Genomic DNA, 17,394 nt, shown 5'->3' with positions numbered 1-17,394 from the left:
GTGTTTCTTCTCCCTCCTTTGTCCTCCTGAAATATGCATGGCGTTTATTCAGACGGTGAAATCACTGTCAGCGGCTGTCGGCTGGTGTAATCAGATCGACCTCGGCTCACTTGATAGCTCACGACGGACTCATCGAGGTCACTTACAGGCCTTTGTCAGGAAGGTGGCAAATTAGAGAGCCAACGTGGAAAATGTTTCCTCTCATTGTTTGGAAAATGAATAGAAGTCTAGGAAAACAAACAAGGAGCGTAAAATTAAAAAGGATTTGCATGTAATTGAGTGAAATAAGGATTTAATCTCTCAGCAAAATAGGCATTGGATATTGGAGGAGAAGCCTTTGTGTTCAAGCATTTTCTTGTATTGGTAACCAGCGTTTCAAATATATCAAGCTGAATTTTGGCATATTTTCTCTTTTAGCAAATGAATCTGGATCTAAAAGCTCAGACTAGAATAGAAATATCCTTTATTGTTCCACAGTGGAGAAATTCAAGTGTACCAGCAACAAGTTAAGCTGAATGGAAGCATAGTATTATGATTTTTCTTTAAATGAATTGAGAAATGTTGCTTGGAATTGTATTCCAACTATCAGAATCGCGATAGGAAAAAGCAGTTTTTAGAGTATCTGACAAAGATAATACAATTAGATGATACAATTTTGGGTTTTTTTTATCCAGTACCTTAATCACTTTTTTATGAAATTAACGATTACCAACTTGTTTGCAATTTGTCAAATGAGATGTAATCATGGCATCAAAGTATAACTTGAGGCGTTCAAAAGGTAAAATATTTCTAATAAATTGAGAATTAGATTCAATTTAATTCTTTTCCCAATATGCTTCACTTGTTAAAACAACATAGTGAATCCAAGATGACCCCTAAATATGTGGTGTTCTAATTATGTTTTTTTGTGTTTTAATTAATACTATTTAGTATTTTAAAAAATACTAGAATCACAGGTGGTATTTGCATTTTTTAAGAAATACATACCTGGTTTTGAATAAATTAAGATGTAAATGAGATCTCTGGATTCAATCATTAACATTCACAACAGCTTGTTCCTTGTCCTTTGGTAAATCATTAATCAATCTGAAAAGCAAAGGTCCCAACACAGACCCTTGTGGTACTCCATAACTATTTATCAATAATCCCAGATTTCATATGCGTTATTTTAAAAGAACATCTTGTATGACAATCCAGTTTATTGCTGTTAGTGAGTAGTTAAAATTGGGCAGTCTAGTTAATAATAATCAATGATTGATAGTGTTCCATAAATTTTATGCTTACTCTTTTCTGAGCATTGACGGATCACAGACCAGGCAGTTTTTATTTCACTCACTGAGCTGAATAGAGATTTTTATCTTTTCAGCCCAGCTTCTGCTTCTCAAAAAAAAAATTAAAATACTGAAAGAAGGAAAAAAATGGACAGCCGATCAAATAATTCTTATACACACTGGGTCTAACAGAATAATACATTAACTTGTTTTCTAGAGTATTCAAAGCTCTTTTCATTGGAAAAATGTATTGTTGTGCCTGCTAAATGAGGGGTGGCGACCTTTACCTTATTTACTAGAAGTGAAGTAAACCAGTTTTGCAAGTCTTTGTTGATCTATAACTGAGGTTGCTGTTAAAGTGTGGCCACATTACTCTCTGGACCCACCTTGGAGCTCTTCCTCTTCTTACGAACAACAAAAGCTGTTATAAGAACGACTGGTCATGGCTCTGCGACCCAGAGCTTCTTCCCAGCCAGGAAAACTTTCCCTGCCTCTGATCGCCAAGGTGACCTCATCCCTTCGTCCACGAGCTGTTTCCTCTCGCTCATGCTCCATGCTGGAGGACGAGCTGTCTTGTCCCATCTGCTGCGAGATCTTCAAGGAGCCAGTCGTGCTCAAGTGCAGCCACAGCTTCTGCAGGGCCTGCCTGCAGCAGTTCTGGAACAAGAAGAAGGCGCGGCGCGAGTGTCCCGTCTGCAGGAGGAAGTGCTCTCTGACAGAGCCCACGGTCAGCCTGGCCCTGAAGAATGTGGCCGACACCTACCTAAGGGAGCAGGAGAGGAGGACTTCGGTGGCCGGGCCGGGGACGGGGGCCGGCGTGGCCGTGGAGGAAGCGGCGGTGCTGGAGGAGAAGTGTGCAACACATGGGGAGGTTCTCAAACTCTTTTGTATGGATGACTTTGAAGTCTTGTGCTGTGTGTGTCACACTTCCAAGAAGCACCAGGGACACAAAGTGTGTCCTCTAGATGAAGGAGCCCAGGATCTGAAGGTAAAAATAACTATTCAACGTTAGTAATCTATCATTGTACAGCTTAAATGCCTACTTTAATTGCTCTGAAGCATTAAAACCCTTAAATTCTTTAATGATTCTACAGATGGAAATATATTGGCTGGATTTCCTCTGATTTCTGATGTTTTTCTACCCCCAGTCAGAGCTGAAGAAGGAGCTGACCCCCTTGAAGAAGAATCTGCGGCGCCTGTATGAAGCCAAGCAGGAGTGTGATGACACAACTGTGCACATCAAGGTATCAATAAACAGATCCAAGAAACAGTAGACGACCTGCATGACTGCTGATGTAACTTTAACGCAAGCTGAGTCACGCACTGTTAGTGTGTAAACACCAAGAAGCACAACATTTTAGATTCTTAGATGCTTTGGAGTTCCCAGAAGGTCCATAATTAACTTTTTCAGATAAATCTATGAAACATTCACAGACGGGAGTTGGAAACTAATAATTAAACGGTTATGACAGAGTTATTTACAGGTATTTTCATCAAAGTCTCAGTTTCTACCAGTGCGTTACTTAGGCATGACCATGAGAGGTCAGCTGTAAATCATTAAATCACCTCTTGTTTTTAATCTTTTTTCTTGTTACAACCACAAACGTTGATATTTCAAGACAAAAAAGATGTGATGTCTGTGAAGTGGGAAAAAATGACACATGGTTTTAAAAGATTTGTAAAGTGTTTCACATTTTCAATTCAACCTTGTTACTTTGGTAAAAGAAATGTGAAAGAAATGCAGTACAACTGATTGTATGTAAATGTAACTTCCTTTCACTACATTTAGAGCATTGGGCTTTTCATGTTGTGTCTTTACCACCTTTGCAAAGCTAGATATTAAAATTGCAAATTTGCAGAAGGTGGGGTGACCGCAAATGCTAGGCAGAACTTTTCAGATTTTTAATTGGAAAAAAAAGATGTTGTTTTCTTCAACTTTGCAAAAATGCATTACTTAATTTTAATTGTTTTTCCACATTGGGCACAAGCATCAGCTTAGCTTGCTGGTGCCTCAGGCCATCTCAGAGTCCATTGCCTTAGTGAGTTTACAAAAACACAAATGCAATGGCTAATCCAGCTAAAACCTCCTATTTCACTCCCATTGAAAATATTGAGTAGCATCTAAACCCTTCCTTTCCAGGAAGCAATTCATCAGCAGACTAGATTTATTAAATTAGCCTCTTCTGGCTGAGAAATGTTGCCTCTGACTCGGGGATGCCTAATCGGGCTAATTTGGTTCACTAAGTAGACAACATGCTCCTGCTCCACTGGTCAAAGGGCCTGGAGTCCCTTTCACTAAACATATGTAGGCTAGTTGGGCAAACTTCCATCTATCACTTGGCATCTGTAGAGGAAAAAGAGCTGCTTCAGTCACCTTCAACTAGAAAGGTAATCATGTAATTTCCCCTTTATTTCCATTGTCTAAAGGAGAAAAAAATATATTTTTCAATAACTAAACTATGCAGTTATTTTAGTCCTAACATGCACTTCAAATATTAGTTAAATTTCATTATTAAATTAAGGCAGAGGAACAGTCAGCATATTTGAAGTGATGATTTTTATTTCCATGAATGGCAGAACCAGACGCAGGCCACAGAGAAGCAGATACGGCAGGAGTTTGAGGAGCTTCGGGAGTTTCTGGAGCGGGAGGAGGAAGCGAGACTGGCCACCCTGCAAAAGGAGGATGAGGAGAAAAAGGAGCTGCTGAGGAAGAAGTCTGAAAGCATAACCAGAGACATCCTGACTTTCTCCCACGCCGTCATCGCCATAGAGAATGAGATTGCGTCCAGTGATGCTCAGTTCCTTCAGGTGAGTAGATTTACCTCCAGGCAAAAATAAAATACTCCTTTTGCCCCACGCTGAACATAAAGTATCCCAATTGTCTGTGGTGTCCTTTCAGAATTACATCAGTACAAAGAAAAGGTAAAGTTTTTTTTCCCCTATTTTTTTCCTTTTTAATATTATATTAAGTTACAGTCTAATTCTTTTTAGTACTGAATGATTACTGTGACATGTCATCACAGAGCACAGCTCCCCCAGAAAGGTCCGGAAAAAGTGTCAGATGCCCTTATAAATGTGGCCAAGCATGTGAGCTCCCTGAAATACCACGTTTGGGCAAACATGGTGGAACTGGTTAAGTACAGTAAGTACATCTTTCCACTTTGAATGGGCTGTGTGCAGCAGACACTTTTTAAACCAGATCAGATTTGTTATTTTGAGGTGAGCTTTGATTATTATGTTCTTGGAAGCCTGAAGATCACATATTTAAGATGAGGATGGATATCGCATTATATTTGGACTTTTAGTAATAAAGATATATTTAATAATTTTTAAAAAATCCATTCAGCATCAAAATTATACAACCAGACTGAAATACATTCTCACAAATTAAACTTTTCTTAGCAAGTTTCATCTCAATTAACCACTTAATTTAATTTGTGATATTTTCAGTGATTGGTCTGTGTAATAACACAAAGGAACATTCATGTAATTCATATTTCTTGGTTAAATGATTTGTTTTTCTTCTGATTTTAGCTCCCATCACCCTGGATCCCAACACCGCCTACTCCTGGCTGTCGCTCTCCTCAGACCTGACCAGCGTGGCCAACAGTGGATCCCTCAAGCAGCTCCCAGACAATCCTGAGCGTTTTGGTCACTTTGTGTTCGTGCTGGGGTCAGAGGGCTTCACTTCAGGCCGCCACGCCTGGGAGGTGGAGGTGGGCGGCAAAGAGGACTGGATGCTCGGCGTGGTCAAGGAAACCATTGACAGGAAAGGGCGAATTTCGGGGTGTCCGGAGGGGGGCTTCTGGATGATCTCTCTCTCTGAGGGCGAGTACTCGGCGATGACGAGGCCCAGCACGCCGCTCCACCTGGAGGGCGACCTGACCCGGGTCAGGGTGCAGCTTGACTACGAGGCCGGAGAGGTCATTTTCTCCAACCCTATGACCATGAAGCCCGTCTACACCTTCACTGACTTTTTCACTGAAAAGATGTATCCCTTCTTCTGCCCCGGAGTCAACATTAACGGGAGCAACCCCAAACCTCTGAAGATCTGCCCCGCCAAGGTGGCTGTGTGGAACAGCGCGACCTGGTGATATGGAAGCACTGATGTGTTAGATTACACATGTGATGATGTTTTTGGGCAGGTGTGAACTGAGCATGATATAAAGAAAGTACTATTTTTATTGTTTTTTTACATTAATTAACACCAGACACTCTTATACTAACTCCTTTAATCGCCTTTCTGTTTCTCAATCAGCCGCAGCAGAGAGAGCATCATTCTCCCCCTGATGGTAAAAAAAAACACACATTTTAAATCTCACACCACACCCAATTTCATTTTAATCTTACAAATAAAAGAGAGTTTACTGATATCAAGATTTTCATGTTCTACAAGGGTTCCCAGTCACTCTTTAAGGCAAAAATATGTTTCATAAGAATATCCTGAACATTAAATCAGAAGGATTGAGAAGACAACAATGCTACAAACATTGGTGCAAAAAACCCCATCAAAAATAAAAAAATGTTGCAATTGTGTTTCTTTCAATGATGCTGGAAATTCAGAAAATATACCTAAAATTTTAATTATTTTTTTAAATTCATGTGGTTATTTATCCTCACTGGTCTCTTCATTGTTTGGACCAACAACTGAACAAAACAAAAACAAAAACAATTAAGCCCAAAATGATTCTCACCACAGGTAGATTTAGATGTTGAATAAGCTTTATTTTACTAAGATGTTTATTTTTCATAGAACATGAGGCAGAGAACTCTAAAAGATAATTAAATAACTTAAAAGACATTCATTTTGATAAAATAAAAAATGTTTTTACATTTTAATGTAAGGAACATGTAAAGAAATTATGCAAACCCTTCTCGGTCATCAACAGAAACATCTTTACCGGCGTTATAGCAATCAGAACTCATGTTTCCACTAAGATTTTGCTGATTTGTTTCTGGTGATGACCTGTTTGACGTTAGAAGACCTTGTTACAATCTCCCTAAACTTTATTGACTCCCTCCACAGATTCTCCACCAGATTTAGGTCAGAAGTCTAACTGGGCTCTTCCAAAACATTCAAATAATTTCCAGTAAAAATAAATATTTTGGTAACCTGAATAGTTTCTGAATAGTCTCATTTTGACTTGAAATATTTTTTTGCAGTTTTTTTATTTTATGGAGACTGAACAATACTTGTAACTTTTCTTTTACAAAAACTCACGCACAATCATAAGTCCTGACATTTCCTGTATGACTGTCAGTGAATAAACTGCTTCCTCTACATTGTTTGATTTTGTCCTTATTTGGAGAAACTTACTCTGCAGGACAACAGAAAGTTCTCCACTGAACTCGTTTCCACCCATGCCACTGGGTGGAGCCAGGAGGGGAGTAGAGCTGTCGTTTTAAACATGAGATAAGAAACAAAAAGAGGAAAAACAGCAGGGACAGTTGATTTAACATATCTGAATTCTTAGTTACCACTTGGCAAGAAAATGAAATAAAAACCTTTAACGTTACATTAAAGTTCTGTGTTTTAGAACCGCCCTGTCCTTTAATGGCATACCAGTGACACTGTTGCCTGTGTGTCATCAGGACTGGCATCATGGCGAGTCCTTTTGTCTAGAAAGTCTGCATTGTTTATCAGCAGGTTGAGTCCGGCTGTCCTCACATGAGAGCCCTCCTGCGGCGCATTTATTCACGCTACAAAGGTCAAACCTGTCCGACAGAGACGGGAGCATCAGCAGCAGGCAGAGGAGGACATCACACAGGAAAAAGTGCTTCCCTCTCCTACAGATGTCTTCTGTTTCTGCTGGGGTTTTGATCACTCTCAAATGTTTCAGATCATCAAACACATTTTAATACAGGGCAAAAATAACCTGAGTGAAACAGAAACAGCTGTTTTCAAATTATGATTTCACTTATGAAAGGAATAAACTATCTTCACCAACCTGTCCCGTTGATTTTACAGACAATTGACTTTTTCAGTAATTTAATATTTTCCAACAGAGTTTAAAGAGTTTGAATACAAGTAAAAAAAAACAAAAAACTAAAGGTAAGACTCACCTGAGTTGTAGTTTCATCAGTTCACTGATTTTATTGGAGAGGATCGTTGGCATCCTTCTTCATCTCTGGGTTTTTACTGACTCCTTTCAGGAATAATCCCCTCTGAGGTTCCTCAAGGCTCCATTCACACACCACTTTCATTTAACTTCTACTAAGATTAGAATATTTTACAGCATCTCTCTGCTTGCACACTACTTTATATTTTTGTGTCAACATATGACCACAAGAGTGGATGGATAAGAATTTCTGCCTATGTAATGCATAACTTTCAGAAATCATTGGTTTAGGGCCCAACAAGGAAGATTAAAGGTCAGTACTCGACTACACTTGATCAACTTACAAATGAGCATGCTTATGGATTTAGATGAACATTTTTGTATCCACAGAAAATCTACGACAAAATTAGCTTTAGGGTTTTTGTTTTCAGTAACGTAGACTATAATAAAATTGTCTTGGTCTCTGTTAAAAAAACAAAAAACAAAAAAAACCACCACATATAATCACACCAACCTATAAATTACTGCAGAGGAGTTGTGTTTGAAATGACTTTGCTGTAGATTACGTACCTGTAAAGGTTAAATATTAGTTTATTTTTTTATTATCGCATAGCTTTATGTTTTCAATTTGCACTTGGCTGTTTCTTTATGTGATTCCTAATCTTCTGTACCCTTTTGTTATAGTTTAACCTTTATCTCTTTTACCTTATTTTCTTGGAAGCCACTTCAAATTTATGCTGGTAAACAAACATTCTTGCCTTACCTTGACCCGACTAATGTTCTGACACGAATAATAAGGTCTGGTCATAAAAAAGAGGCAAACTCCTAAGCATACTAATTGGCACTCGGGACGGCAAATAAAAGCAAAAAGGATATTGTGTGAACTTGCCAGGTACAGACAGGAAGACTTATTAAAGTTTGCTTTTCAAAGCTGCGAGAAACAAAGAACCTCTCGGTTACGAACACGAAGAGAATGCCAACCCCATTGACCTTGATGGGCATAAAATGTGATGAAAGCTTTGGCTAACAAGGTGCAGCACTGTGTGATGCCTCGGAGACAACACACTGGATGTTGGGTGTGAATCACACAGATTGTCGATGCTTCAAAGCAGGAATGACCCAAATTTGGCCTCATTCAGCAACATGAGAAACCCCATCAGATCACGCTCTCCATCTGGAAAAGAAAGATCAGATAATGTGCTGATGTGAACCTCTTCCTGTGAGCGACTGCCCTCCCAGCTGCACAATCTGACATCAAGCACTAATAAGCCAGGGACAAGTAAGAAGTGATTTTAATATGTACATATTTTTTCTGCTATGATTGCAGTGAATCTACAGTTGTTGTTTTGACAATGTCAGTGTGAGTTCCTCCATTGCTGTGTGAATAGTCTCATTTAGACTTTTCCTCAAACGCCTTTGATAACAAAACAGCTTTCCAAATGATTTACTTTGATAAAACAGATTGATTTGGTCTGACAGGCTATGAATTAATGGATGTGAATAGCTTGTTTTCATTTTTTAGAGAAATATGAGGGCTTTTTGACTGAAATACCACCTCTAACATTAAAAAAAATCTAAATTAAAAAAATTCATATTTAATATAAGTGAAAATTCATAGCAATAAATACATTTAAACTTTATTTTCATTCATCGTTCTAAACTGAAAGCTGGATAAACACCCCTTTGAAATGGTCTCCAATATACATGAAAAGCTTTTCAAAAAGAGGTGTGTACTGCAGAGCTGTTGGCATAAGTGCTTTTATATTACAGTGTATTATGTCCAAACTGTTTTGTCCGTTCATTACACATCAACAAAAATAAGCTGGTGGCAGGACGGCTTGAAAGTGGAGGATTTAAGGAATAAAAGTGGAAATAAAATGACTTCAGGTCAGACTTGTTGCAAGAGAGCTCACGTAAGCAAAGAAATGCTCCGGAGAGTAACGCGACTGCCCGACAGTGACGACGTAAAGCTTGGAGTCTAAACGTGTCCATAACTGAGACTTGAGCTCTTTGGATCCTTTCGCTGCTGGTGAGCGTAGAAACAAAAATATGAATCAGAGGGGTGTTGGCTTTGATGAAAAATGCTAAAAGACACAATAGAAGACAAAACATCTTAAAGGACACCACACACATTTCCTTGATGCTCATTTGGCAACAGATTCCTTTGGCAGTCCACATAAAATTGGCAGTGTCTCGCTCAGGCTTTGTGACTACATGTACATATCCATTCACACGCTTAGACACACTATACATATGGCACACACAATTCTGGTCACTTCAATTAGAAATTTGTTGAGGGGAGGAAAACAACCCGAGTATCACAGTTCATGTTATCCCAATGATATATTTCTGCTTTACGGAAATTGCTTATCTTATTTTTAAAGGCCAGAAAATTGAACGATTTTAAATTTCCATCATCTGCTCTTAAAATATGGACACTGGATCCCAAGACTCACTTTTGACTCACTTAATTATTAACAGAAACTAAAACATTAAGTATATGTGCCCGAAATTTTGCATGCCACTGTATGCCCAGTGCCTTGCAAAGAAATTCACAACCCTTAAACACCTCCAGACTTTCTCAAATTACAACCACAAATTTCTTATTTTATTGAGATTTTATGTGATAATTATAAATTTAAAGGAACGAGGTACGTAGAATGGAAGATGTTTTGCAAATGCAAATGTAAAAAGTGTGACATTCTTTTGTAATTTTGCCCCAGTTTGTGAAACCAGTTGTAAAACTTTTCACCGATTTGTCCTTTTGTAATCTCTACCCAAGTCTCCAACAAATTTCCTTCATAGACTGTCCTCTTTTTAGCTCCATCCTTCTTCTCTTTAACTCTGACACCTTCATGTTCCTGTTAAGGAAAAGCATCTCCACAGCATAATACTGTTCCCACCATGTTTCAGATAGAGATAGTGAAAGTTCAAGGTGATCTGTGTTTGCATTTGTACGCTGTGAGCCAAAACGTTCAGCTTGGGTGTCATTTGAATAGAACACCTTTTTCCACAGGTTTGCCGGGATTTCTACATGACTTGTGGAGAACTATAAAAAAGGCTTCTTTCTGTTTTCTTGTAACAATTATGTCTTTCTTTCCCCTAGTCGATAAATACCAGATTTGCAGAGAGCAGGACTAATAGTTGTCTATCCAAACGGTTTTCCCACCTGAGTTGTTGACTCCTGCAGCTCTTCCAAAGTTACCTTGTGCATTTAGAAGTCTTCCCTGTGATTCGCCACATTCTCACATCTGTCAGATCATAGACTGATCAGTGCTGATATGTTGGAAAATTAGAGTATTGTTTAATAATCTAACTCCTTCAAAGTTATTCAAAATTTGATCTATCTTATCTTCTTTCTGCTGTGCTCCTTTGTCGTCACATGTTTTGGTGTTTATGCTCTGATGTTTCCCAAATGAGCTAAGGGACTTTTACGCAGCTGCCTCATTAATACAGGGACTGAATTACACACTTTTAAACTTTGAGATTTATTTTGGGGTATGGGAGTGTAGTGATCTGAGCTCTACTGCTAAACTCATTTCCTCAGTAAGCTGCGTTGATGTTTGTGGTCATAATGAGGCAGATTGAGAAAAACTTCAAGGGGATGTGAATACCTTTGGCCCTGCACATGCTCTCTGTGGATACAGTACATGATGCAGTACTAACATGCACAGCAACAGATATAAGTACACGTAGCTTTCATTAAATGCACTTCTGTGTCCGCAGTTCTCAGCTGAAAAAAAAGGAAGGTGCATAAATAACATTTTCCAGTCAGTGTAGAAAAGGTCCATGTGTGCCCAGCACAGAAAACTCTGATCCTGAAAACACAGAGGTTCTGAGCCTTCTCTTTTCTTTTCGCTGTGGATTTCTCCTTCGTGACTATATTGATGCTGGTCCCTTTCTTCCTGGCAGTGTTCTGAGTTTGGTCTTTTCTCCTTCACAGGTGGGTGCTATCCTGCGTATCAAACCTGTGGCTCTCTGATAGTCCAGCACTGCACTTCCTGCTGCTTCCTTGATTGGGCACCAGGGAGAGGGGGTCTGGTCTTATCAGGTACCTGCAGATGGGGCACAGTCAGGGATCGCAAATTGAATTCGGTTCTAATTGTAGGTTTCATGCTGGGTTCACTTTACAGCGCCATCACCTATAAACTGTTTTGTTTTGTTTTTTTTCCCACTCACACAACGTCGTGCAGGTCGAGCCTGGTGTCTGGAGAGGGGTTGATGAGGATGTACGACAGCCTGTTGCCTTGGTCTGTCATCCCATCTGACACCAGAGGAAAAGAGGTTAGAGAGGCAGGATATAAACTCAGCACAGGATACAGAGCAGGAGGAGCTGCATCCGCTCAAACGGCAGAAGTGCAAAGTTTGAAAAAGCACAACAAAAAGTGAAACTTACTAAACCCAGTTGGAGAAAGGCCCAAATGTTTCATCCTCGTTCGCACCAGTGAATTGAGCTCTTGTCGTTCTGAGCGCCTGAACAGATTCAGCCTCTGCTGGCTGATCCGCTCCGCCGCGCTGCCCGGGCCACCTTTGGCTCCACTCGATCCCCGACCCCCCTTCCTGCTCAGCCGTCTCGCCCACTGCATGCTCTTCCTCCGGAGCAGCGGGTGGTCCGAGGAGTGGGAGGAGGTGGAGACGGGCTCTGAGGAGGTGGAGTTACGGTGAGCGCCGGTGCGGGACAGGAGGGGCTCTCTGGGTTCTCTGGTGTCCTCGTAGTCTTCAACAGTGATGGATACCTGGGACTGAAGAACATTTAAAAAAATAACACTTTTTTGCCTTAATGTGGTTTGATTAACATGTTGCAGAGCTTTGATGGCTTTAATAGTTCCTCAGAACTGTTTGCAATTTCACAAAGATAGAAAATAAGAGGTACAGAAATATATTTTGATAAACCATTAATTTCTTATTAACAAATTTAGCACACTTCACAATGTTTAACACTTCAGACAAGTTCAGCTTTTTCACAATAGCATAATCTCACTCTCAAAAATGTATAATATATACAGTATATATATATATCAAGTTTTTTTTAGTAGTGTTTACTGTGTGCGTCACTCTTCAAGAAGGGAAAGGCAAGAGAACATGTAAAACTAAAGCAGAAATATGTTGAATCAAAATAAAATAGTTGCACGCATCAACTGATGAAGGAGCAGGACTGAAAAGCTTGAAGTATGAATAAAGAGAAATACAGCATGATGAGTTTTAATTGATCCACATTTCTTCTTAAGTAGTCCTATCATCCTATTTCTGGTCAAAGTTTTCTCCAGTGCACCATCTAAGCCAGAGAGACGTTAGATTCTCACAGAAACAACACATTCAGGGTCAATTTTTACCACTGAAGTTTCCACTGGAGCTTGAAATGAACCCTTGGAGCTCCGGGACAATGACAAGTCTCACCACCACAGGCTGTTAGTCACATTACTCAAACTGTTACCCCTGCACTCGTTAATTATAATATACCAGATGATAATCAATCTGGGCAGCATGCATGAAGAACAGATCCAAATTTGGAGCAAAAACTATCCTGGTTGTTTGGAAAGCCAATGCTGCTGCAGCTGCTGAAAAAAAGGGAGTTCCTTTGTAGCGGCACATTGCCGACCTGGTCAGGAACTCAAAGGTCACCTTTCCCATCCTGGTCTTCGGTGTGATGAATGGTGGTTCTTACGCTGCCAACAAGCTCACTGTGCAGGAATTCATCATCCTGACTGTAAGCAAATGCTGTAACGATGGAGTATGAACAAAGATTTTCTCTATTCATACTGAGGTGTGTTGATCATCAAAGGTCAGCAAATGGCTAGAAGAACTCAAACTTCCCCTATAAGTGCACTAATTAAAATGTTTAAACCAAATGGAAGTAAAACAAACAAATCTCCCCGGCGCTGACTGAAGGGGATAGTGAAGATGGAAACAATTTCTCCAACAAGACTCTGAAATTCTGCTGAGAAACTTTAACTGGGATTTTTGCCAGCAAGCAACATCCCTACTGGTAAGTACGGCGAGGGATCTGTATTGCTGGGGGCTTGTTTCCCTTCCAAATGCCATTCTGAACTGTTTGAAATACCAGGAAATATATATATATTTAATATAGGTTCTCATTAAGTTTTAACAGTGTAATAAGTCATGCTGAAATCAAACAGAAAAAAAATCACCAAACACAAAAGATCCTCTGAAACATGAGCTGAAGAAAGTAAAGCAGAGAACTGAGTTTAATTTCACAAGCCACACCCAGACAAACTAATGTGTTGGCAGTGTAAACAAATTACTTAAGTGAATCCTGTCTGACAACACGCAGGAGGTTTCAAAAAGAAACACATCATGCATTGATCTAAAGGAATTCAAGAACAGATGAGAATAAGTCACTGAAGGTTACAAATGCATATTAAAGCGTCGGGATTCCACTGAACCACAATGAGAGCTTTTATCCAGAGATGAATACATGGAGCAGTGGGGGACCTTCCCAGGTGTGCAAAGCTTCCCATTTCACTAAAAGAGTGCAGCAATGTCTCCTGCAGGAGGTCACAAAAAACCCAAGAACAAAATTGAAAGCAGATTCAATTCAATTGCCTCAGCTAAGCTCAATTAAACAAAACTAAATTGGGCAAAAATGGCATTAATGAAAGTAGATCCAGTCCAAAACCGTTGCTTAGCACAAAGGCCCAACTCACATTTGCAAAGCATGATCGCTGTATGATGATTGCTATAGGGATATTTTATTTGGGGTTTTCGTGATGTGTTTAACACGGAAGTTATGACATGAGAACAAGGCTGACCTCAGACACTGGAAGCTTGTGGGCCTCTGTCCGGTAGATGCCTATAGGAATGTCTCCTGTGGAGGAACATAGTTTCTGATAGAGCCTCCCGTAGGTGCGAATCCACAGGTCGTCCTCTGTGATCTTCATCTGGAAACCAAACAAAACAACAATCGGTCTCTGAGGCGATCCTCTGTCCACCCAAACTAAAATCCAGCCACTTGTTTGTTTGTGCTTTAGCTACTCACGGCGCAGAGGAAGCCTGAGCCAGGCATGGAGTCTAACCCCAGCAGCAGCCTGGTGATGGAGATCATGTAGTCCTTCACAAATGACTGGCGCGGCATCACAACAAACAAGTCAACGAGACACAAGTCATTACTGAGACAGAAGCCACCTGAAGAATGATGCTTGTTATTCAAGGAGAGTGTGTTTGACACCTGGTAGAGGAGAGTGTCCAGCATGCTAACGCTGAACACCTTTCCGGCGGCAAATGGCAGGCGGAACATAAAGACCAGGTTGGAGCCCTTCTCTCTTTCTTTCTGCAGATCAAACACAGCGACGTTCAGCTAGGTGTCAGGTTTTATGGGCTTTCTGAGCGGATCAGAGGAGTCTCTACCTTCTCTTCATGTGTCAAATCTCCCCCCAGCGAGGCCGAAACAATACTTAAGGATTTATTACAGACAGACTGACATTCAGTCTTAAGATCAAATTCAACTGTCCCTGATTTGTATGCGGTGTGAGAATAAATCTGATAGACAACGTAAAAAGCTTTTACTGCTGAAAGAGGGAGAGACAATGGTTTTCCTAATGATGTTGGGCCAATTTGAGAGAGGATGTCAGACTGTGGCTAATTTACTGCTTTGTTAATGGCTGTTATTAATGCCCAGAGCAAGACTCACTAGCTGTCATTGAGAATGTTAACAATGACAACAAATTGCCAGATATTAGAGCAAAAGCTCATCCTACCATCCTATTTATTCATTTCTGTTCCACTCAGACAATGAACTTTCATGAAAATAAAGCATTTGTCATGCTTATTTCCTTTTTGATTAATTTTTGACTCATAAAATTAATCAAAAGGAGACAAAGGCTTTGGACTTTACCTTTTCCAGTTTGGACAAAGCCAAGGAATAGTGATCTTTGACTTTGAACTGCATGAACCGCATGTTTGCAGGATGTGTGAGCTCTGTGATGATACTAAGAGCTGGAAACAGTCTGGGATTGAAAAGCACAGGAAAAATAAGAAACATAATACAGGAAAAAGAACATATTACTTTTGCGTGTGAAATTGCAAGTGAACGTTTGGGTGAAATTGACCTGAACAGTGTCTGGACGTTAACAATCGTTTTGGCGTCAGCCATGTAGTCCTCCTCTGCAATCATGGAGCTCTCTTTGTCAAACACCACCATCGTGTCTGCAAAAGTGATTCCACATCGCAGAAGGCTGTCCAGACTGCAAAAAGGGAATCAGTTTTGTTTTTTTTTCCAGAATAATCAGTATTTACACTAGTAATTTTACAAAGTGGAAACATATTTGTGGCAAAGAGATTAGGCTCAACTACTCAACCTTGCAGTACGCCCTAAGTCACTCTAATGCAAGAGGAAATATATAATTAAAAGAAAACTTTTATTGTCTGTCACTAAAACAAAAATTTGTGTATTTTTTGTTAGAAACACACAAAATTTGAACAAAAATATATGGGATACACAAATACAATTGTGAAGTAGAATGAACAGGATAGGAGATTTTCTACTTTTTTCTGCAAATACCAGAAATAAAAATGTCAAGATCAGTCAGATTGGATTGAGAGTATACGTAAGCTGCAATTTTCACATCTTGGTAGAAATTCTCAGCTGCATTTAGAGCATAAATCTAAGCCCCTCCACTGTAGCGCTAATCCTCAGCTCAGGGTTGCTGGAAGGCGAACTTCGACCTCTATCTGAAATCTTTTGCAGCCAGTAACGAGTTTTCTCTCATATTTGCCTTGTATTTGGCTCCATCTATTTTCTCAACTGTTATCAGTGTCCCCACAGGATGATGCAGCCATCACCACGTTTCACCCTGGGGATGGTGTGTTCAGGGTGATTTACAGAATTATCCTATGAAATGGTCTGCATACTGACCTAAAGGCTTCACTTTGGTCTCATCTGACTGACCAACTTCTTCCACATATTTGCTTCAAACGTGTCTAGTTCCATTAATGTTATGATTTCAATAAATTGCATTCAAGATTCTGTATATAGTGTGAACATATGTGTAAAAAATACAACACTTTTGCAAGGTACTGAAACTAGGAAACACACATAGATTAGTATAAATGTAAAAAATATAAATTTGGTCTTACTTTTCAATGGAGCCCACTGTGTAGAAGACCATTGGGAACCAACAGATGGCTTCCAGAAAATCAGCTTCAGGTCTAAGCAAATGGGGAAAACAGATTTCAGAGTGTTTCCTACACGCCACAGAGAAGAGCAAACGTTCCCACAGCTACAGTCTGCCCTCCCTCTGCGCTGAATTTACTGAAGAGACAAAAGGCCTTCTGAGAAAGCTGAAAATAACGGCACTACGCAGCAGTGACTCAGCATTTTATTGCCTTTTTATTGGATTCCACTCTCATTTGGCCGACTGCGTTCGTGTAGCTGCCACAAAAACAGGACGTGTGCTGAAAGCATTCAGCTTGTCACCAATCATGTTTACTGGCATGGTCAGTGGCTCAGTTTTTCTTCCCCACTTGCTTTTTTAAGAGGGGACCAATTTTGCCATTCTGCACAACCTAGATTTCGAATCCCGCTGTCATCATTAAAAGCCGCGATTATGGACAGTACCAGGATGTGACCTGTTTAGAGTCTGAATCTGGTTTTACTACGGTACACAGGATGTAAGGAAAACCAGGAAAAGAAAAAGGTCTCACATGCTCTCCAGCAGTAGCACGATGGGTTTGAGCTCCTTCCTTGTTCGGTAGTAAGCCCGAAGAGGCACAATGAAGTTGTACAGACCATTTCCTGCGCTCTCCGCAGAAACAATGATCAATTTGTTTTTGAAGCCGTAGGAACGTGCATCCTCAAAAGGGATGTGGGGACAAGGCTGGAGGAGAAGTGTGAGAGATTATGGGGTTGTCTTCTGGTATGTATGAGTAAAGATAAAGAAGCAATTTGGGTTGCAAACCTTATCCATGCGCAGGCAGCAGAAAGGCATTTTTTCTTGGAGAAGATGGCAAAGTGCAGGTGAGCTGCCGATATACGGAGAGTTCAGCGGGTATCCCTTCACCCACCTGCAGCCCAAACTCACATTTACCTTTGAATCTATTCAAACAAC

At 40.1% G+C, this 17,394-nt stretch overlaps 2 protein-coding genes across 3 annotated transcripts in view; one reads left to right on the top strand and one right to left on the bottom strand.

The window, feature by feature from the left end:
- Positions 1–51: 51 nt before the first annotated feature.
- Positions 52–6,552, top strand: LOC116735106 (E3 ubiquitin-protein ligase TRIM39-like). 2 transcript variants are annotated; one of them, XR_004342332.1, is made up of 7 exons: positions 52–2,259; positions 2,420–2,515; positions 3,849–4,079; positions 4,171–4,193; positions 4,295–4,413; positions 4,806–5,416; positions 5,530–6,552. XR_004342332.1 is itself a non-coding variant. In XM_032586725.1 (6 exons), exons 1-6 carry the CDS (start codon positions 1,714–1,716, stop codon positions 5,363–5,365), a joined length of 1,575 nt encoding a protein of 524 aa, XP_032442616.1. In that variant the 5' UTR covers positions 52–1,713; the 3' UTR covers positions 5,366–6,552. The 2 variants fall into 2 exon arrangements, 1 of the variants encoding a protein (XP_032442616.1); XM_032586725.1 differs by having other exon boundaries at positions 4,806–6,552.
- Positions 6,553–8,604: 2,052 nt separating this feature from the next.
- The window catches only part of kcnt2b (potassium sodium-activated channel subfamily T member 2b), a 47,724-nt gene continuing 38,934 nt past the window's right edge, over positions 8,605–17,394 (bottom strand). Inside the window, exons 20-30 of the mRNA XM_032586724.1 lie at positions 17,245–17,350; positions 16,991–17,163; positions 16,424–16,495; positions 15,397–15,531; positions 15,183–15,294; positions 14,517–14,618; positions 14,328–14,411; positions 14,101–14,229; positions 11,727–12,072; positions 11,510–11,594; positions 8,605–11,385 (exon numbers count right to left, since the gene is read on the bottom strand). Of these exons, the coding sequence (XP_032442615.1) occupies positions 11,268–11,385; positions 11,510–11,594; positions 11,727–12,072; positions 14,101–14,229; positions 14,328–14,411; positions 14,517–14,618; positions 15,183–15,294; positions 15,397–15,531; positions 16,424–16,495; positions 16,991–17,163; positions 17,245–17,350 (1,462 nt within the window). The 3' untranslated portion in view covers positions 8,605–11,267. The remainder of the gene's footprint in view (positions 11,386–11,509; positions 11,595–11,726; positions 12,073–14,100; positions 14,230–14,327; positions 14,412–14,516; positions 14,619–15,182; positions 15,295–15,396; positions 15,532–16,423; positions 16,496–16,990; positions 17,164–17,244; positions 17,351–17,394) is intronic.

The sequence above is a fragment of the Xiphophorus hellerii genome, chromosome 16 (assembly GCF_003331165.1).
Source record: "Xiphophorus hellerii strain 12219 chromosome 16, Xiphophorus_hellerii-4.1, whole genome shotgun sequence".
In the NCBI taxonomy this organism is placed as follows: Eukaryota; Metazoa; Chordata; class Actinopteri; order Cyprinodontiformes; family Poeciliidae; genus Xiphophorus; species Xiphophorus hellerii.
This window is presented reverse-complemented; position numbering and strand designations above follow the sequence as displayed.

Bases quoted from the DNA above. Each gene is read 5' to 3' on its own strand.
- LOC116735106 (XM_032586725.1), top strand. From the start codon at position 1,714: ATGGCTCTGCGACCCAGAGCTTCTTCCCAGCCAGGAAAACTTTCCCTG. The intron at 2,516-3,848 runs GTATCAATAAAC...CATGAATGGCAG, and splicing joins ACACAACTGTGCACATCAAG to AACCAGACGCAGGCCACAGA. The intron at 4,414-4,805 runs GTAAGTACATCT...TTCTGATTTTAG, and splicing joins GGTGGAACTGGTTAAGTACA to CTCCCATCACCCTGGATCCC.